The following is a 22,594-nucleotide window of genomic DNA, read 5'->3' on the forward strand; positions in this document are numbered from 1 at the left end:
CCCTAATACAACCGAGTTTCAAATATGTCTTAAAGTGGGTAGAATGCATTTTAGGTTGAGCTCTCAGCACATATGCAGCATATCCAAGCATTTTCAGATAAATAAAATGGAGCATTTTGCTAATAGCAATAAAAGTCGCGAACGAAAGTTATAACTTTACTCTGTTTTGCATTGTTATCTTAATTAATAAAATTTATACTATTTGCACTTGATTTCTTCATCCAAAAGCTTTCCAAAAGTATTATTAAATTTTAGAAATGCATCCAACTAAACTTAAAACCAAAATATCAATAAATTAGCTTCAAAATACCAAAACAAAGCAATGGTTTGCATTTTCAAAATAATATGCACATTTTTCTAACTTGAGTATTTAAAATATGTACAATTGTGTCAAAATATATTAAAAATCTAAGAAAAATATACTCAAATGACATCAAATTTTAGAGGTTAACATGTATGCACAAGATTATCATAAAAACCAGTCAACAATATAACATTTTTGATATATTAAACTTTAATTAGAAACAAGGAAAACCTACTTGCATATATTTAATAAAACCATAATCAAATTTATAATTAATTAGGTTCATATTAAATCATTAATAAAACATCCTAAATTAATCTAACAAGCAATAGTATAGGTTAGAAATTCCTCCGATTGCCTCAAATATTTAAGAAATTAAAGGTTACCTCTACACCAAAGGCTTCCCAAGCAATATTAGAACTTAAACAATGTGCTGCAAGATTAATCTACAAATTCATAACAATAATTATCACCAAGTGAACAACAAACATAACACTTTCAACTCTCAATTATCCACTTTAAACGCCGATAATTTCAATCACAAGTGTAACTTCAATTCCAATGAGTTTATTAGCTCACATTAACTTCATAAAGCTCCCAATAATTTAAATAGCAACAATTATAACAACTTATAGCTCATATTGTTTCTCAAAGAGCCCAAGGTTTACCTAAAGTCAATAAATTCATACATAAAGCTCAACCATATGAAAACTATGTTCTATGAGAAAAAGCTAATGCCTAATAATCTTATTTAACTCTAATAATTTGTCGAACAACAATCCAAAGTCCATGAATCATCGTAGGGTTCATATTTGGGAAGAACATCAAACTCTAGCTTAAAATCTAGCTCAAATAGAAGATTAATGGTGTGGGAACTTACTTTAGGTGATTGCTAGCTTAGTAATATCCCAGATCCATTGCAAAACCTTGCCCTAGCAGAGCCTCTAACGATCCTCTGACTTCCTCTCTCTTCCTCTCTATTTTATGTAGATTTCAGGCCTTATAACATGTTTCAAAAGCTTCATCCACGTGCGATAGTAACCTTCACAATTCCATCCATGCATGGACATAGTTTAAAAAATGAAACGCTACATTTGATGTTCATTCGCACACAAATGAACTGTGGGTATATAGAGCTCCTTTCTCGTAAATCTTTGCACTATGGGCTCATGCAGTCTAATAAGCTTACGAGCTTAGTAAGGATGTAACTAACAATAATTAGGTCCAATGGTTCATTTTGATTGTCCTTAAACTAATAAACTCCCCTTTTAATCTTAATCACCCATTGTTAATTTCTTAACTTTGAGAATTAAAATTCAAGATATTGGAAAAACTACAACCAAATATAAGGAACTTAATTAAAAATTTAGAATTAGCATTTGCCTAATCAATTTAAAAATTAAATATATGGCTTGTTTAACAAAAGTTCATGATCAAAATACAAATGCACTACAAATATAATGAAATTTGAAAATTGATGAGTAAATTTGAAAATGAAATTTTTTTGCTCAAATCTCCTTACATTTGTAAAGAAAAGTTGAAGATAAAAATATGCAAATTTTACATGTTATTTTCCTCACATTTATGTATCCTCTCTATTATTTTCTGTAGCCAAGCAAGAGGAAATACTATTCCTCTCCCCAATTTTTTTCTCGTTTTTCTCTCCTCCTCACCTTTTTTCCCGTCCAAGCATAGAAGAAGTGTGGGTGGACGATTCTCGCTTCTTCACATATCTTTCCTTAAAAATTCTCCGCAATTCCAAGGACAGAGAAATAAAGAAGTTCATGACCTCCCTGTTTGTGATGGTTGCTTATTCGGATGTCACTTGAAATATGACGTTAATTATCTCTTGTTGCTGGTCAAAAAATATTTATATTAAATTAAAACTATTTTTATATTAAAACTTGTAAAAAGTTGTTTAAAGGTTATTCCTTCCGTGTAAAAATACAAGAAACAATTATATTAAAATCTCATACAAAAAAATTAATTATTATAAGGTTTAAGTTATCAATACAGTTTAGTTCAATTATTAATGGACCTTATAGTAATTAATTTTTTTGTGTGAGACCTAACTATAATTCTGCCAAAATACAAGTCATTTTTTTAAGAATTAAATATTAAAATATAAAATATTTTTTTTAGTATTTCAAAAGATAGTCATTATATTTTTTAAGTTCTCAGATGAATAAATTATTTATTTTTATTTTAAAATGAAATATTTTATTAAATAAAAATAAATATAACAATATTGTGTTAGTTTAAAAATAAAAAATTATTTTATTGAGATAATATTCAATTAAACATGTCTATATTATTGAGGGAGTATGAAAAATAATATTGATTTCCATTTCTATATAATTGTTGATCGTATTTCCACCATTGTTTATCACATGCATCGCACCAGCAATTCAGCAAACGTATCTAACATCAAAGAGCCCAAAAAAAAAAAAAAAATTAAACGTGGCGTGACCAATTGGAAGCTAAGTCCACTCCGGATGAAATGGCCCTGTCCGGGTGGCGTCTCAGATTATCAGGAAAAATGATAGTAATTCAGTATTGTCGTGTCATTTTTCTGATATTTTGTCTTCACGTCACTTCAGAAGAAACTAGAAACGGGGATGGGACCAATCTTCTCGCGTGCCATCAACAAATTTGAATCTCCAAATATCATAAATAATAATTTTTTTTTTTAAATCTCGCTCAGCCTTGTAACAAAAAATAATTTTTTTTTTGAAAAGTGCATGCAAGTCCGGCGCTAAAATACTGAATTAGCAAGGGCTGGTCTTTGCCATCGTCGTGGATCTCTCTGACATTGTCATCCTCATCGCTCTCCGTCTCGAGAAATATCTCCTTCCTCTTCTTCACACCCCTCAACCCTTCCCCTCGAATCCTGCGATCTTGACCTCTTGTAAGCACGGCCTCCTCTGTTTTGCATGCATTTACATTCAATCAATTTGCAAGTTTTGCTCTCTACTCCGTTCCTCCGTACGTCTCTCCTTTAATATAAATACTAGGTTTTGAAGTAGAGAGGAAGAAGGGGCAAAAGAAGATGATAGTGCGTTTCATTGAAGATATGGTGGATTCAAGGATAGATGGACGAGAGTAGAGGCGCACTCAAAATTTAAGAATAAAGGGATTTAATATTGATATATATATATATATATACTATAAAATTTTTATAAATTTTAAGAAGTCCAAAAATATATAATACTCATATAATATAAAAAAAAAAAATTTGGGAGGGCCATAACTCCTACTGGCCCTCCTTCCTTTGTTATTGGACAAGAGTTCAGGTATACATGTAATGGGTGAATGTGGTTGCTACGGATACTAAATCCAGATCCCATTCCATCCATTGTCTATATTTGAAGGCATTCTCATTTCAAATAATCTTCACCTAAAGCTCTCAGCCGAACATGGAAGCTAATGAATACTTGACCCTCCCTAGTCCTCTGCCTGCATCACTCATTGCCTCCAAACAAAAATCACATATTCAAGCCATGCTTCAAGAGTGAGTTGGACATGGCTGAACTGCTTTTAATTGTATATTTTAATTTGAATCTGGCTTGTCATCTTCTTTAATTTATCGGACAGGTGACGAGGAAAAATTGTTTGGTGTCTAAGGATCGATACATGAAATTATCTCACGAATTCGCATAAGTATTATGTCTAATATCCATGCTTCTTTTATAACTTTATATCTATAAAGTATCAAAATATTTTTTAAATTTTAAAAAATATTTAATTTTCAATCTGCATCCGATACTTTTAAATTATAAGTTGATACTTTAAAATAAAGGGGTAAAAATTATATTTTTTAATTATAAAAATTTAGGAATATAATATTTTGACATATAAACCTTAAGTATGAAACTATGTGTAAAGATTATGCAGTAGACAATTAGGCAGAGATGAAATAAAAATATAATTAATAATTATATTTTGCTTTATATTACCCTAAATTAAAATAGTTTTAAATTAAAATTAAATTTTTTATATTTTATAATTTTTTATAAATATATTTGTACATATCGATATTTTATCTTTTATTTTAAAAATAAAAATATCAACATATCAAATATGTTTTGTATACTATACGCGTATTAATACATGTGCACCCGTGACGGACTTTTGTTCAATAAGATAAGATTATTGAAAACCAAAAATCTCGAGACGAAAAGGTGTGGCTGCAATTTGCTCGTCAATTCATTTCATGGTACACCGCCACTCAGTTAACCAATCCGTTTCTCCTTTGCCAGGCTCCCACTTCGTCTCTCTCTTTCACTCTCTCACTGCCTTTGGTTGCGAATTGGTGACAGGACCAAAATACGAATTTGTGGGAAAAGAAATTCACCCTTAGGTGGAAACTGATCGAATGCTAGAAAGAAGATAAGAGCAGCTGATTCCTGGGTGCGTCTCTTTCTTCAGCACTCGCAGGGACGAAGATAACAGATATGGTATGTAGTTGAGACAGACGTTGTGGGTGAAAAATCTGTTGTAGAGATGTCAGGTGGTGGGTGTAGCATTGTGTGGTTCAGAAGAGATCTGAGGTTAGAGGATAATCCAGCTCTGACGGCGGGAATGAGAGCCGGCGCTGTGGTCGCACTTTTTATATGGGCACCTGAGGAAGAAGGTCAATACCAGCCCGGAAGGGTGTCCAGATGGTGGCTTAAACAAAGTTTGGCTCACCTTGATTCGTCTCTGAGAAGTCTTGGCACTCCTCTTATCACTAAGCGATCGTCTGATAGTGTTTCTTCTCTCCTGGAGGTTGTCAAGGCTACTGGAGCAACGCAACTCTTCTTTAATCATTTATACGGTCTGTTTCATAACTTCATATTTCTTTCGTCTTTCTGAATTTTCTCATAATTGTGTTGGTAGCTGGATCAATTTTGTTTAGTTCACCTGTTTCTTGTTCGGTAGCAATTTTCGGGAATTATAATTGTTGTTTGATTTATAGTTTCTCGTCATGGCTTAGTATTGTGGTTATCTCTCTCCCTGGCCACATCTCCCTACGAGCCTCTTCATCATCCATATCTTCTCAGATTCTGCTTCTTCACGAGATTTTACTTGAATTCATCAATTCTAATTTATACGAAGTTCAGGTGAAATTCATTTGTAATTTTCTGTGTATGTCAGATCCCCTGTCACTTATTAGGGATCACCGGGCCAAGGAGGTTCTAACTGCTCAAGGCATAGCCGTACGTTCATTCAATGCAGATTTACTGTATGAACCATGGGAAGTCAATGATGCCCATGGCCAGGCATTCACCACTTTTTCCGCTTTTTGGGAAAGATGCCTCAGCATGCCTTATGACCCCGAGGCACCTCTTCTTCCGCCTAAAAGAATTATTGCAGGTCTACTCTTGCTCACTTCTTTTCTGAAATTCAGTTATCTTCAAAAATTTCATTAGTAAAGCTGTTCATTCGTTGCCAGGAAAAGCTGTTGATTTGAAGAATCAACAGTTGCTCTGGATTTAATTGCTTCTATACCAATAAAAAAAATGGTGCAAAAGTAAAGCATATTTTTGAACAAGATGAAGTTCGTTGTAATTGTAATCACAATAACATGATGCATTTTATGAAGGCAACCCATGGGCATTTGTATGTGGTTGACCTAAAAGAAACAGCAGCCAACCAAAAAACAAGAATAACCCCAAGCAATGTTCCCTTGAGTAGTTGTTAATTTCTGACTTTGATGTTGGAATTGCCGTAGTCTGCATCTTTGGTATTTCTTTTAGTTTATGAATTCTTTATGTGCAACCATTTACATTTTATAGAGGCAATACTGATCTTTCAGGAATGATCAAACTTTATTTTAATTTACATTTTATAACAACTCTTGCCTTATTTCAGGTGATGTATCAAACTGCCGTTCTGATAATTTGGTGTTTGAAGATGAATCAGAGAAGGCAAGCAATGCACTTCTTGCTCGAGCATGGTCACCTGGATGGAGCAATGCCGACAAGGCCTTGACTACATTCATAAATGGCCCATTGATTGAATATTCAAAAAATCGCAGGAAAGCTGACAGTGCCACGACCTCATTTCTTTCTCCCCATTTGCATTTTGGAGAGTTGAGTGTCAAGAAGGTCTTCCATCTTTTCCGAATTAAGCAAGTTTTATGGGCCAATGAAGGTAACAAGGCTGGTGAAGAAAGTGTCAACCTGTTTCTCAAGTCTATTGGTCTTAGAGAGTATTCAAGGTACATCAGTTTCAACCATCCCAATAGTCACGAAAGGCCTCTTTTGGGCCACCTTAAGTACTTTCCTTGGGTGGTAAATGAAGGCTATTTTAAGGCATGGAGGCAAGGAAGAACTGGGTACCCCTTGGTGGATGCTGGGATGAGGGAGTTGTGGGCCACTGGTTGGCTGCATGATCGGATACGTGTTGTTGTTTCCAGTTTCTTTGTGAAGGTTCTGCAGCTTCCCTGGAGATGGGGAATGAAATATTTTTGGGATACTCTCTTGGATGCAGATCTTGAGAGTGATGCTCTTGGTTGGCAGTACATATCAGGTACTCTCCCTGATGGCCGTGAATTTGACCGAATAGATAACCCCCAGGTGCGCTTGCTTTTGTATAATTGTTTGCGTGCCTATGTTTCCATTTCCCAATATGGATAACGCTTGATCTGTTGCACAATCCAGTTATATATAGCTTTAAGCATTCAACATTTGCATACATGAGCAAAGAAACTTATGCCCTTTTTGAGAGTTTTTGTCAAGTGAAATAGTACAATAAGTATTTCTGACCCTCTTGTCTTGGCTGTTGTGATGCTTGCAATGCATATAGCATACAAGTTTGCTTTTCCCTTCCAGTTCTATGCCTGAATCTGAGTGCAGAGGAAGCAGTAATGACAATCTCATTATAGTTACTGACTTTCAGTCAGTTGAGATGCTTCAATATTCTGGTTGGCGAGGAAGCTGTGGGTGGAAAATGATGCCCTTTTTTTTTTTAACTCAGTTGGCTATGCTTATGTTTTTGGTTTGTGCCATGCGGGCCCAATTGGGAGTAGTTCTCCCAAAGACGTTTTTTGCATTCACACAAACTTGAATCCGAGATCTCGTATTTAAGTGGCCATAACCCTTTCCATTGGGACCCAACACCTATTGGTTTTGAATGGCATGTTTTGTCCTCTCTCAACCTTTTCCTAATTAAGTATTTTCTTAGTCATTTACTCCTTTTCAACTTGTGTATGGTTAGATGCCTAATCAGCAATAGCTAAGAGACCCATAGTTGTTCTTTAACAAATTTTTACAATTCCACCGCAAAAGAAAAATTACAATCGTTCATATTGTCATGTTCCTTAACTGGACTGAGCTTTGAGATTGTTATTTTAAACATGGATATCAACAGTTTCAATTTATGCATTACTATCACCTATCAGAATGCTTAATTTCAAGTAACAGATGACAGAACTGTCATTTAAATAATTGGATTTTATAGTTTGAGGGATACAAGTTTGATCCAAATGGAGAATATGTACGACGATGGCTTCCAGAACTCTCAAGACTACCAACTGAATGGATACATCACCCATGGAATGCGCCAGAGTCTGTACTTCAAGCTGCTGGAATTGAATTGGGGTATAATTATCCTCTTCCTATTGTGGGAATAGATGCAGCAAAAGCCCGACTGGAAGAAGCACTATTACAAATGTGGCAACAAGAAGCAGCTTCAAGAGCAGCAATTGAAAATGGAACTGAGGAAGGGCTTGGAGACTCCTCTGAATCAGCCCCTATTGCCTTTCCTCGGGACATACAAATGGAGGAAAGTCATGATCCTGTTAGGCATAACCCCCATTCTGTTGCCCGGTCATACGAGGATCAGATGGTCCCAAGCATCACTTCCCTAGTGAGGGTGGAAGATGAAGAAGCTTCTTCGGATCTTCAAAACTCCACAGAAGATAGCAGGGCTGAAGTGCCAATGAACGTGAATATGCAACAGAATGCAAGAGAAAGGTTGAACCAAGGGCCTTTGCAGGTTGTTTACAGGAATACTCAAATGCAGAATGGTGCAACGGGACTGGGAAATGCAGTTGAAGATTCTACTGCAGAATCTTCAAGTAGTAGTACTAGGAGAGATGGGGGTGTGGTTCCCGTATGGTCTCCTCCAGCATCTAGTTACTCAGATCAATTTGTAGGAGATGAGAATGGTATAGGGGCTAGCTCATCTTACTTGCAGCCGCGTCCTCAGTCTCACCAACTCATGAACTGGAGGGGGCTACCCCAGACCGGGTAAGATTTTCCAAACCCCTTGAAAAATTGACGATTATTATGTACCTTCTATTGCTCTACAAAACAATTTTGTTTCAACTTACCAAGGTTTTCTGTTTGAAGTCTGAACCATTTGAAGATTTTCATGACATAGATAGAATGATCAACCCGCATTTCCTCCATTGTTTGGTTTTATTAACCAATTATTGTCACAGTAATATAATCAACATCCCGGTAACAGGTAATCCACCCCTAAATAGGCAGAGTAAATGCAGAGAGGTTGAATGTGCAGACTCAGCTCATATTGTGGGAAATTGGAACGGTGAACATTTATTGGACCTGCATCAGTGTTCTTGTCCTTCCCATTTTACCGGAATTGACATGATTAACGGCTGACTTCCAATGTATATGAAATTTCATTCACGCAGGCAGTTCATCTGCATCCCCTTTTGCTTCCTTGTACAATATGTGTAGGCCTATTGTATAGTTTATAGTGTCTAGGGGAGGAGGGGAGGAGACATTATAAGATCCTTACCCCTCTAATAAACTCAGGTTTGCGATCATCATTTTATTATCAAGGCAGATATATTTATTTTTAAGCACGCTACATTTATATTCTATGCTAATATCTGCAGTTTTATAATATATAAATTCTCCATCTCCTTAATATGCAGAAAAACTAGTATCAATTCTGATACTAGTAACGAATTATTTATTTTGTGTACGTTTGAATGGATCCTGAAATGGTTTCATTATGAGACTTTGCCCTAAATTTTGAAACTTCCTGCTTTTGTTCAATTGTCACCGGTCCATTCATTATTTCATTATTACATTACGGACGAGGTTTCTCCCTTACGTTAAATTTAGAGAATTTGAGATGGCCAGGAAGGGGAAAAAAAACTTGGTTTGGATGTCTGCAGATGAGTTCTAGGGGGACGTGGCATTAATGTCTCTTGTCTCTGTCTCTCTCTTAAATAATTAATCTCAACTTGAGATATGAAATGGCGTGGAAAGAGACTGTGATTATCCCAAGTAGTATTTGACAAAATTGTCACCAAAGCTTGATAGAGATTGTGTTTGTTGGGACCTTCATTGCAGCTAATGTACAAACTACATGCAGCGCTCGATGGGCCAGAGTTTTACCCTTGACATGTTCACCGTTTCTCTATTATCTTCTTCCATTTCTTCCTTCAAAGTTGAATACTAAATCTGCTACTCTTCCTGCTGCTGAATCTCAGCTTTGCCTAACCCATCTCAATCCCCTCAAAATGAATTTGATAAGAACCTGCCAATTTTTCTTCTGCCACCTGATAAATTTAGATACGATCGAAATCTACTTTTGGATTTCAAGAACTATAGCAAGGAAATTATCACTTGGAACAGCCTCAAGCTCATTAATGTATTGAAGGTACTTAAGTAACTTAAAATTGTATGTTTTATAGCCCTTCTCAGACACTCCGTCCCTTTTAATTCCAATCGCTGAAGGAGACGTGTTGGTTGTTGAAAACACGATATTATCGAAGTCCTTGTCTGGCAATGGTCGCTATGGCCATTTATAATTGTTCTGGGTGCCGACTGATTGCAACAATTCAAAGTGCAGGTCCTATAAGATCAAGCAACCTTATCAAATCCGAATATAGAATATGCATGCTTCGTATGGCAAAGTCAGTCAGAAAATGAGCCATCCCAATCAGATCGCAATCCACGTTAATCTCCGCGTTATTTTCAGTACACTTAGGGACTGTTTGAGTCTGGAGGGGGGTGAATAAGATGCGCTAAATTATTTAGCTCAAACTTACGCACACGCCATCAAATAATTGTGGTGATTGGTCCCAAAAAAATGGTTGCCTTGACCGTGAAAATAATTTTTTATTGAATAAGATCATAAGATTTTTTATGTACAAAACAGTTACAACCACACCACCCTTTGTCATGGTTCTTCCTTATAAAAGAAAATACACACACCCTCCACATCTGGGGTAAGATGCCATTGTGACACATGGGCTATTAGTTTACAAGATTTGTTGATGAATTGAATTGCGACGGATAGAAACATTTAAAAAAATGCAAATATTAAATTTATATGAATTAAGCAACCCCAATTTTCTCGTGATATTCAAGTTAGAAGGTTGGATTATGTCTAGTTCAAATGTAGTCCTTGTAGTTGTAGACCTGGGTTTTGTTACAAATATGGCCATAAATTTGCCTGCCGAGAACTCAAATCCACGGCCACAGAAAAAAAGAAATGTTACCTCACATGCACCTGAACTTATGGGTTACAAAAGAAGGGGCAGGGTAAAGAGGGAAGGAACGGGTAAAGAGCGGTACAAAGGTATTCCGATTTGGGCAAAAAAGTATGACCGTATCAACGTTATGTGGTCCCTTATTCGGTTTCTCCTTTTTAGCTTCCCTTATCCTTCACCACTCTCTGGTCATGCTATAAAATTAGTTTGACTCGTTAACGGTATATTGTAAGTCTCTTGATCATTTTCAAACTTTTTTAGGTATTAGCGGTGCCGTTTTTTGTATTAGCGGTGCCGTTTTTTGAAATCCTTATTGGCACATGAAGCATGACAAAACTTATTTAAAGCATTACTAAAGGATGGTTATAACCAATAGGATTAGGTCTAGTAGAGTAAGCTAACTTATTACAATATGACAAATTAAAATTTATATTTTTTGTTAAAAAAGATATTTATATTTAGTGTCTGATCGTATCTCAAATAAAATTATTTTTAATAAGAGAATAATTATGAATAATAAAAAATAACGGTTATAAATGATAAATGATAAAGGATGAGCCTTCAGGCCTAAAAAACAACAATAATAAAGGATAAGCCCCCACGTAGCATAAATGAGTTTTGCAACAGCGACGCAAGGATGGAATCTGAGATTCGTAGCATAGAAAAAGACGTGAAGGAGAAAAGGGCAAAATCCAAGCGGGTGCCTGCCCTTATCGCCCCTCGTTGGGACCTTTGGGGTATGTCATTTATAGCCCCATCGTGCAATTAAATCCCATGATCTTTCCTTGCCCCAAAGGAATTAAAAAACAATGCAACGACTCAACCTCATCTAGCTCTATAGAAAGTGACCCCAGAATCAGATGCTCATTTATGATTGATGATGAAGAACTGCCCTAAATGCTATACGAGCCCATATCCCTTTTTCAGTCTACAAACTATGTTTCCTTTGTCAATTAATGATCCCGCACATGTAGGAATATATCCACTTCTGGCTCCAACAATTTGTCATTGAAGTTGTTCATAAATTTGTGTGATTGCAACCTTCCCATTCCTGTTCATATTTATTGTTCATAATTCCTAATTCGTACCATTTTGAACTTGATGCGTACAATTTAAAAACAGCGATTCATTTCTCTGGTTCTTAAAATTAAGGATTTTCTTTCTCTTCTTTCTTTTTTGAGATTTTGATTTTTCTTTTCCGCTTTTCCCTTGACCAATTTTAGAAATAAGTAATTTATTTCATTCTGAAGGAGATTGGGTTGGAGTTGGGATCTTAGAAGATACGATCAAATGTATAACGTCAACAAAATTATGCTTCAATGTTAATATCTAATATCACAGTTGTAACTAGTTTTCCGTTTTGCGTGAGAGAAAGGCTTGATATTTGAGAATACAAAGTGCAAAAGAACGTTTTGACTAAAAAATAAAAGCCCAAAAAGTTAACATGCAAGGATCGGCCGATCGGCAATTAAGAATGCATTTCACACCTTTTCTAAAAATTTTAAAAATCCACATATACTAATTTTTTTTCTTTGGTAAATCCACTTATACTAATTTAACTAAAATATATACATATAAGTTTAACTACGTAGTAATTAATTTCTTTTGACCAAATTTTTTCTAATGAATCCGTTTCTCACGCTGTCACGCAACATTCATGAGTTTGACAGCGTTGCGATTGGAATTTGGAAGATCGTCACATGGGATTTTGAGAAAGAATCGTCTCTCTCTCCCAACACACACGAAACAGATTTGCATGGACGAAGATAAGATTCGTAGAGCACCGAAAGACGATCGTAGTTTGACAGCGTTGGAATTGGATGATAAAACCTCAAAATCCGGTGGCTCAACGCAATTGTTCAGACCTTTATATCAACACAATATAAAGGTCTGAACTGGTGACTTCTCAGTTGGAAAGGAAAATGCTTGAAAAATTTCCCTTTCCTGTCACTTTAGTGAAGAAAAACTCAATGAATGGGATTTCTTATGCGTTTTTTTTTTTTTGAAAAAAATCTTTAGCGGAAAAGTTGTGGCTACAATTCGCCCGTCAATTCATAGCATCCCACTCAGTTAACCAGTCCTCTTCACTGACTCTGGCTGGCTCCTTGCTCCATCTATCTCTTCTTTCAGGCTTTTAGTAACAACTAACAACTAGGGTGATTGAAAGGACCAAATACGAATTTGCAGGAAAAGAATTTCATTCCTTCACCAAAAAGCGGGAAAATGTTGAATGGGAGAAAGAGTTAGAGAAGTAAAGACAACTGCCAAATATAACCAACCCAAATATCAGATTTGCTTTTTTCTCGCTGAGGCTTAAAATCTCCCTCATTAAAACAGAAAGAAAAGTTAAGAGTAAATACAACTTCTGGGTATGTTTGTTCGGCACGCGTATGGGGAGGGGAAAATATCAAAATAGTGATACCGTACGTAGCTAAGAAGGAGGGCGGGTGCGAATAAGGTAGGATTCGCAGAGGTTGTGAGGTAAACCTATTGTTGTTGGAAATGTCTGGTGGCAGATGTAGCGTAGTGTGGTTCAGAAGAGATCTGAGGGTGGAGGATAATTCGGCACTGACAGCGGGAATGAGAGCAGGATCTGTGGTAGCAGTTTTTATATGGGCACCTGAAGAAGAAGGTCAATACCAGCCAGGAAGGGTGTCCAGGTGGTGGCTCAAACACAGTTTGGCTTACCTTGAGTCTTCTTTGAGAAATCTTGGCATTTCTCTTGTCACCAAGCGATCCACTGATAGTGTTTCTTCTCTCCTGGAGGTTATCAACTCCACCGGAGCCACTCAACTCTTTTTTAACCACTTATATGGTCCGTTCTTATTTCTTCCTCATTTCTTAATTTCTGGTTGCCCTCTGAATTCCTTCTACTTGTATTCAATTTATCTGTTGATATGCGGGAATGCCCATATTTTGTCGGGTTTATTGCTTACTAGCCAACAGCATCATCTTGAATTGCAAGGTCCTTGATTCTATGAATTGAAATTTTTCTGCTGCAGTTTGGAAAACTTAGTCCGACTTGTGTTTTTAATTAGGTATACTAGTTTTTATCATTTTTGGGTTAATCATCACTTTGCATTGTGGGTGTAGTCTTTGATGATTTCTTACATATGAGCCCCTTAATTATCATCTCTATCTTTTCAGATTTGCTTTTTGATCATTCCAAAAGAAAAGTTAAGGTTGTAACTTGCGCTTCATCAGATATGATATTTTGCTTGAATTGATCAAATTCTAAATTGAGCCCAGTTTTGGAGAAAAAGCTCTGCCTAAATGTTTGCTTGTAATTTTCTGCATTGTAGATCATCTATCACTTATCAGGGATCACAGGGCCAAGGAGGTGCTGACTGCCCAAGGCATAGCCGTACGCTCCTTCAATGCAGATTTACTGTATGAACCATGGGATGTGAATGATGCGGATGGCCAGTCATTCACAACTTTTTCTGCTTTTTGGGAAAGATGCCTCAGCATGCCTTATGACCCCGAGGCACCTCTTCTCCCTCCTAAAAGAATTATTGCAGGTCTGCCTTTGTTCATCATTTCTTTTCGTTACTTCAGGTCTCTTCTAAACTTTCCTAGATTAAACTGTACATTCGTTGCGAACTGCTAGCTTATACTTAGTTAAAACAACTTACGTTTTCATGTTATAGAATTTAAATTTGATAACAATATTAAATATTGATAATATAAAAAGATATACTCCCTCCGTTCAAAAATGTAAGGCATTTTTTAAAGAGTTAAATGTCTAAAAATATAAGGAATTTTTAATTTTTCGAGGTGTAATCATTGCCTTTTTTTTAAAAGTGCCCCTAAGTAACTTTATATTTATTATAAGGTGTTTAATAAGGGTAAAAATGGAAAAGATAGGATTAATTGAAAAGCAGGTAATTATTTTATTGGAAGGTGAGATTTGGTTAAAAATACCGTATATTTTTGAACGGAGGGATTAGTTATTATATTGAGCAACTAATCAATTTTAATAGAAATAGGGATAAGGTGTGGTCAAGCAGTAAGGCAACTTCTTTTGGTCTCCGGGACTACAAGTGAATTGATCTGGAGAACCTACTCGTAAGTTGTGGTCAAAGTGGTGCGAAGTAAAGGCATATTTTTCATCAAGATGGAATTCATTGAGGTTATAATAATGACAAATGGAAGGTTAATCTTGTCAAGCCAACCTGCAAGAAGAGCGGTTGTTAGATTCCGACTTATGAATGTTGAAGTTGACACTTGCCTTCACTACTCTTGGCCTATGATATTGAATGGTCAAACTTGATTTCAGTTAGCTCTTTTTCTTACTTGTAGTTTCTTGCAGGCGATCTGTCCAGGTGCTCTTCTGAAACACTAATGTTTGAAGATGAATCAGAGAAGGCAAGCAATGCACTTCTTGCCCGGGCATGGTCACCTGGATGGAGCAATGCCGACAAGGCTTTAACCACGTTCATAAATGGGCCACTGATTGAGTACTCAGAAAATCGCAGGAAAGCTGACAGTGCCACAACCTCATTTCTTTCCCCACATTTACACTTCGGAGAGGTGAGCGTCAAAAAGGTCTTCCATCTGGTCCGAATTAAGCAGGTCTTATGGGCCAACGAAGGGAACAAGGCTGGTGAAGAAAGTGTCAACCTGTTTCTCAAGTCTATTGGTCTCAGAGAGTATTCAAGGTACATCAGTTTCAACCATCCCTATAGTCATGAAAGGCCTCTCCTAGGCCATCTCAGGTTCTTTCCATGGTAGTAAATGAAAACTACTTTAAGGCGTGGAGACAAGGAAGAACTGGGTACCCCTTGGTGGATGCTGGGATGAGAGAGCTGTGGGCCACTGGTTGGCTGCATGATCGGATACGTGTTGTTGTTTCCAGTTTCTTTGTGAAGGTTCTGCAGCTTCCCTGGAGATGGGGAATGAAATATTTTTGGGATACTCTCTTGGATGCAGATCTTGAGAGTGATGCTCTTGGTTGGCAATACATTTCTGGCACTCTCCCTGATGGCCGTCCATTGGAGCAAATAGATAACCCACAGGTGCACTTGCTTTTGCGTACAACCTACATAAACTAATTGCAGGTTCATCATTCATGTCTTTTATTTCCTAGTCTGGATAAAATATGTTCTGTTGCATAATCATGCTATGCAATGTTGATAGTTATGAACAGTGTGATTTACTTCCAAAATCTTCATGTATTGTATTGGCCCAGATCTGATTTCTGTTATTTGGGGTTTGTTCAAAGTAGGCAAAAGGATAGTGGAGTGATGCCTTTTTCAGTTTTTTTGACTCAGTTGGCCTTTTTTGGGGTTTATGTGCTAAGTGCCTTGCCATATGAGAATAGAGATTTTTTATTCTCCTCTTGGCATAAAAAAAATAAAAAAATCAAAATGGTCTTGTGCCTTGGTTTGCCCTCTGACTTCTCTCTATTTACGTTCTTGAAAGTCATCTTTGCTTTTTATATAAACTTGAAAAAATGGTTTTACTTTTCGATCTAAAAAGTAAAATCTTAAATCTAGACTACTTAAGCTAAATTTAGACCGTTCAAATCTTATCAGAAGAATGAGCCTACAATGTTAACTCTTAAGACAAACAATGGATTTAGGTCCATAATTATGTGCTTAATCAACAAGAACTATGATATTTATTTTAGTTTAGTTTTTCCTGATATGCTCTAGTTTTGTTGTGTGTGTTACAACTGGACTGAATTTTTGAGTAGTGATTGTGAACATTGGTGTTGAAATTTTCGATCTCTGGACTCCTATGAGCTATTAAAATATTTCTAGCCATAGAAATACTCGAATCAGCTATTGGATTTTTTTTTCCCCCAGTTTCAGGGATACAAATTTGATCCAAATGGAGAATACGTACGACGTTGGCTTCCAGAACTTGCCAGAATACCCACCGAATGGATTCATCATCCATGGAATGCGCCAGAACCTGTGCTACAAGCCGCTGGAATTGAATTGGGGTCAAATTACCCTCTTCCTATTGTTGGAATAGATGCTGCAAAAGCCAGATTGGAAGAAGCGCTAACAGAAATGTGGCAACAAGTAGCAGCTTCAAGGGCCGCCATTGAAAGTGGAACTGAAGAAGGACTTGGGGACTCCTTCGAATCAACCCCTATTGCCTTTCCTCAAGACATACAAATGGAGGAAACTGATGAACGTATTAGACACAATCCACCTCCTGTTGCTCGCCCCTACGAGGATCAGAGGGTCCCAAGCATCACTTCTTCCCTTGTGCGAGTGGAGGAGGAAGAAACTTCTTCAGATCTTCGAAACACAACAGGAGACAGCAGAGCTGAAGTGCCAAACAATGTAAATGTGCGACAAAATGCAAGGGGAAGAGAAACATTGAACCAACAGCCGTTGCAGGCTGTTCAAAGAAATACTCAACTACAGAATACTACAGTAGAACTGAGAAATGCAGTTGAAGATTCCACAGCAGAATCTTCAAGTAGTAGTAGGAGAGAAAGGGACGGAGGTGTAGTTCCAGTATGGTCTCCTCCAGCTTCTAGTTATTCAGAGCAAATTGTAGGAGATGAAAATGGCAGAGGAGCTAGTTCATCCTACTTGCAGAGGCATCCTCAATCTCACCAACTTATGAATTTGAGGCGGCTACCTCAGACTGGGTAATTACTTCTATTCTATGTTATGCTCGGCCTACTAAACTACTTCGCTTCAACTTCCTAGGCTTTCATGTCCTATCCGTCTGAGGATCTTCTATACATGGATACATGCATCGTTTCATTTCTTTGGCCTCAGTCCGCCTCATTGTCTCTTTATTGTGCACTCTTCATAACATTTTTTTGGGAAAATTATGTTGAAGTTTCATGCAGGGAAATTAATTACCATAACAACTGAATTAAGACCATTGTCAATGTATTGTTAATGGCCTTAATTCAACCTTGCAATAATTAATTTTCTTGTGTGAAATCTGTATGTGATTTTCTCATATTTTTTCCTTGTGTAATTTTCCCCCTGGGTTGGGTTTTTTGTTGTTACATAATACATTATTATAACTAATATTTTGGTATCAGGTAATCCTTGTCTAAAATAAGCAGGGGTAGAAGCAGAGTTGGAGAATTCAGTCGCAGGTAATGTGGGAAACTGGGATGACGAAGCCTCATTGGACATGCAACAGCTGTGTTCATTTCCTACTCCTTAGACCAGTCTTAACATGATTAACGGCTGATTTTAAATGTATGTGAAATTTTCAATTCATGCAGGCAAATCATCTGCAGCCCCTTTTGCTTTCTTGTAAAATGTGTATCTTGGGCCATCGTTGGATCTTACATCCCTTCATAAACTGAGGTCTATGCCCATCATTTTACAATCAAGGCATGCAGCTATTTTTAGTTCTAAACAAGTGGTTAGGGTTTGAATCCCGCCAACTTTTGTATATATAACAGCATAATTGAGAGGGCTCTACGTACTATTTACCCTCATTACCTTGGAGGAGATTAGACTTTTCTGCTGGCATAGTGTACTCTTTGTTTCTTATTAAAAAAACATATTTATTGTCTAGATTCTGGATGTTAAAAAAATATTTTTTTTTTTTAAATTTCACCATTTAAATTGTGGACTTCATGTCTTCTATCTGGTAGAAACTAGGGAAACAGATATCATAGTTCTAAATGAACGGCAAACAGGGAGGCACGTGCGAGACTAGCTTTATTTGTAACATGTGAAGTCACAATGGATTCTCAGAGTTTAATCGTTTTTCGTTGGAGTTTATCTCTGGCAGATCAGAAGTTACTAAAGATCCTCGTGTGCGTCTTACTTTGGTGTGATCCTCAGGCATATATCCGGTTCGGGCACTTTAGGCATTTATACGATAGCCTCAAGATGACTCGTTGAACTCGAATACCGTGTCACGACCACCCGATTGTCTGCCTGCCCATCATACAACACCTTGAGGGTAAGGCTTGCCACTTGCCAGTGTAGCACCCATCAGCTGGCACAACACGTAAATGGGCACCTGCTAACCAGAAAATCAAGGCTGTGAGTCGTAGAAGAAACTTGTATTTGAATAGCAAAGTTTGTAAGAGTGCAGGGCTTACAAGTTTGACTGGAAGTTTGAAAGCGACGGCCGCGGCTATAGATACTGCGGGATTGAAGTGGCCGCCAGAGATATGACAAACTGAATATATGGCCACTGTCAAAGAAAGACCTGCCGCAATTGCTACTCCTACTATGGTAAGCTGCTCCGCGTTGCTGACCAGACCAGCCCCACATCCCACGAATATAAGAACATATGTACCAACGAGCTCTGCCAGACCCTGTTAACACCAGAGTCGTGGGATTAAACATGCCTTTGCTTATCTTGGAATTCATGCATAGCATTTGGTTTAGAGCTACCTTTTGGAAACTACTTGGAGAGGGTTCTTCAGCCTCGTGGGTACTTCCTTGGATGTCATCTTTGCCCCTCTCATGGTTCGTTCGAAAGATACTCCAAATTTAGGTGGCGGGGAATCAACTCTAACTGAGAGTGAATCAGCCATAACTGATACACCTACCTGCAAGTACGTGCGTATTCTTATATGCAGGCCAGGCACGCTTTGTCTTTTGCAGCGAACTGTTGGGGAATGCCACGTTTATTAATTTATTAGTCCATGCACTTTGTTTTGATGTCATTGGAACTAACTAATTCAACAATAAAAGCCACGTAGATTTTAAGGTTATAAAAGTGCATAGTATATATTAAAGTATCAGGCGCTGGAATCTACGACTCCAAACGTCTCAGGTTAATAGGAAAGTAAAAGGGAGGAACATCTTTTTTGCCTCTTTCAGTATACCCCTCTCTTCGAAGACGGAGCTACTTTGGATTGGTAGATGTTTACAACATCTAATTCTTGTGGGTCTTCACAACAACGTCAGCTTTCTCTCTCCTCATCAAGCCAATATTCGCTGCAAAAGAAGTTTCCGATGCGCCATGGAGCTGATTGCTTTGGCTTTCTGCCTATTTTAGTGTATTAGTATTTCAGTTTACTTCTCTTGTTCAATTTGTTTTTATTTGCTGCTAGTTTGTTGTATTGGGCTTCTTTTTAAATATGTATCTTATTAATGTTTTAGTAATGAGTAAATTTGACCTTTGATAAAAAAAATGTATATTTTCATCTTTCTCCTAAAAAATGAGAACAAGAATCCAACTCATATTGAAAAATATGAATTGAATATATTCACTTGATTTCAAAATGTAAGATAATTTATCAAATTTGAATTTGTTGACTGTACTTAATACAAATACTGAGTGCCTGTATCATTTGAGCTGTTGAAATTCAGATCAATGATTCTAAATTTATAGTCTATTTAAGATTAATGAATTTATAGCCATCGATATGAATTTTAAAGGTTCAGATAGTACAAACACTCAATTCCTATATTAAATATAGTCACTGAATTCAAATATCAATTTGTGAGGATCCAAGCAATCCCACCAGTCCTTTCAACTAACGAGAAGACGACTTTAGTAGATATTATATATTGAAAAAAAATAGTCATTTAATTCTTGTAATTTTAATTCAATAGCAATTTAGTTCTTAAATTTTGATTCATTATAATTTAATCTTTATATTTTTAATTTAGTTGTAACTCAATACATAAACTTTATCTTTTATAATTCAGACTTTATATTTTTAACTATTTAAATATTAATCCCTATATCTTAAAAAATAACATTATAAAGATTAAAAATATTTTAAATTTTTAATATTTTTAAAGATTAAAAAGGTTTAGTAATTTAAAATATTATTAATAAATTTTAACATAATTTTAGTCTTTATGATTTTATTTTTAAGATATAAAGATTAATATTTAAGTGATTAAAATTATAGAAATTAAAATTTAAGAATCAGTTACAATCAAGTTAAAGTTTTAAGAATTGAGTTATAATTAAATTAAAATTATAATAATTAAATAATTATTTTTTTTTACACTATATAATAGCTATCTTAGGATTGAACGAGCTAGATGGTGCTCACCCTTCAGGTTCATTTTTAGTAGTGTACTGAGTTATGGCATAGTGATAGTGCCCATGTAACGCGTGGCAAGCACCCCGAAACATGCGCTCCAGCCTGCAGGGGTAAAGGAATGCGTGCGTTGGGAAAACAATGAAAGTGGAGTACCCAATTTAAGTTACTTTCTCTTCGAACTTGGGGATGGACAGTTTCCGGGCTCATAGTTTGACTAGAGGCTTCGCAGCGGACAGTAACGGCTCATCAGTAATGATCAAACTAATTATCATTAAATCAAGGTATAAACAGTAAATTGAGGAATTATTGACTTCCCAATCAAGGAAATAGTAAATAAATGCTACTAATACCTATTTTTGAATCTTGAATAAACCGTTCTCATAAAGTTTGTCTTCCAGTCAAACCCAAGTTTACAAGTTTACAGTATAATTTTAAAAGAATGAAATGATAGTGAGGTCTTCAATAATTTTTTAAAATAAATTATAAATATTAATTTGGAAGGTTATAGACAGGAACTGTAATTGTAAATTAAAAATTATATTTAAAATTTAACTATTTTATTTACAATTAAAATTTTTGAATTTGCAGATATTTACATCTATTTTTGCAATAATATTTTTTTCATAAAATTCGGTCAAAATCCTAGTTATCTATAATTTGTTTAAGGATTTAAATGTTATTTTTCCTTGTATGAAATGGTGTATAATTATTCCTCCTTCTAATAATAATCGCCTTTTCGTTAAAAAAAAAATACTCATAAAGGGCATAAGTAGCATGTTGAAATAATGTTGATAATTTTCTTCCCAAATAGTACTAGCTAACATTGAATCTACAGTTAAGTAGTAGTACGTTGAAAAGAAAGGAAATTATATTCACAAAGGCATAAACAATACTAGTAATAAATATTAGCTAAAGTAAACTTTTGATTATCTAATTTTATATAAAGTTTTAATTTAATTCCTTAATTTTATAAAGTATTTTTTCTTTTAATCTTAACACCATTAGTTTCAAATGATTATTTATTTTGGCAATTGTTATTATTTTTTAAAAAAATTAAATTTAATATCAATACTTAAATATATTTTGTCAATATTTAAAAATTTAGTGTAAAATTTTTTTGTGATGAAACTAATAATATTAGAATTAAATGATTAAAAAAATTTATAAAATTAAGAGGTTAAAATGAAACTTTATATAAAGTTAATGAATTAAATGTATAATTTGACCGGTAAATATTTTTCCTACATTTTGTAAAGCTTCCTGTCTTGGTTTTATGGTTAAGACTTAAGACAGTTTGAGTCTTGACTGTTATTTTGACCCTTGAAGATCTCACCGACGGGTGCAAGACTGCGATGAGCATAATTCGAACCCAGATTGAGCTGTTTCCCATTTCGGGTATTGTCATATTGTGACTGATTTCCAAATCGTGTGGCTCAAATGCCACTGGCTGCCATTACCATTTTCTTGTGTATACCCTATAATAAACACACAATTCACAAATCACATATTAAATGAAGCTTTAATGTTCCAATAATAATTATTTTAAATTTGAATTTTTTTAGAAATATTAAGAAAAAATAAATAAAAGATGTTGCTTCATACTCCTTCCGTTCAAAAATATAAAATATTTTTAATCGAATCTCACCTCCCAATAAAGTAATTACATACTTTTCAACTAACTTCATCTTTTTATATTTATCCCTATTAAATACCTTACAATAAATATAAAGTTATTATCAATAGGGACACTTTAAAAAAAAGATAATAATTACACTTCGAAAGACTAAAAATACCTTACATTTTTAAACATTCAACTTCTCAAAAAATTTGACAGAGGAAGTACATACTTTTATGTTTACTGTTTTAATACTTTATTTCG

The 22,594-nt window shown here is 35.6% G+C and overlaps 2 protein-coding genes across 2 annotated transcripts; both read left to right on the forward strand.

The window, feature by feature from the left end:
* The first annotated feature begins 4,478 nt into the window (after window positions 1-4,478).
* Window positions 4,479-9,116, forward strand: LOC129302466 (cryptochrome-1-like). The gene is made up of 5 exons (XM_054941377.1): window positions 4,479-5,120; window positions 5,441-5,659; window positions 6,158-6,864; window positions 7,748-8,538; window positions 8,759-9,116. The coding sequence occupies exons 1-5, from the start codon at window positions 4,808-4,810 to the stop codon at window positions 8,760-8,762; spliced, it is 2,034 nt and encodes a 677-aa protein (XP_054797352.1). The 5' UTR covers window positions 4,479-4,807; the 3' UTR covers window positions 8,763-9,116.
* A 3,387-nt stretch (window positions 9,117-12,503) lies between these two features.
* Window positions 12,504-17,377, forward strand: LOC129302478 (cryptochrome-1-like). The gene is given in 5 exon segments (XM_054941399.1): window positions 12,504-13,575; window positions 14,063-14,281; window positions 15,073-15,489; window positions 15,492-15,778; window positions 16,571-17,377. Coding segments are annotated over 5 exon segments (2,043 nt in total). The 5' UTR covers window positions 12,504-13,262.
* Window positions 17,378-22,594: the final 5,217 nt, after the last annotated feature.

Source organism: Prosopis cineraria, unplaced genomic scaffold (assembly GCF_029017545.1).
Source record: "Prosopis cineraria cultivar Desert tree isolate PC_DT_omini unplaced genomic scaffold, ASM2901754v1 PC2, whole genome shotgun sequence".
Taxonomy (NCBI): domain Eukaryota; kingdom Viridiplantae; phylum Streptophyta; class Magnoliopsida; order Fabales; family Fabaceae; genus Prosopis; species Prosopis cineraria.

Coding starts and splice junctions, on each gene's coding strand:
- LOC129302466 (XM_054941377.1), top strand. CDS start 4,808: ATGTCAGGTGGTGGGTGTAGCATTGTGTGGTTCAGAAGAGATCTGAGG. Junction 5,660..6,157: donor GCCTAAAAGAATTATTGCAG/GTCTACTCTTGC, acceptor GCCTTATTTCAG/GTGATGTATCAAACTGCCGT. Junction 6,865..7,747: donor ACCGAATAGATAACCCCCAG/GTGCGCTTGCTT, acceptor TGGATTTTATAG/TTTGAGGGATACAAGTTTGA.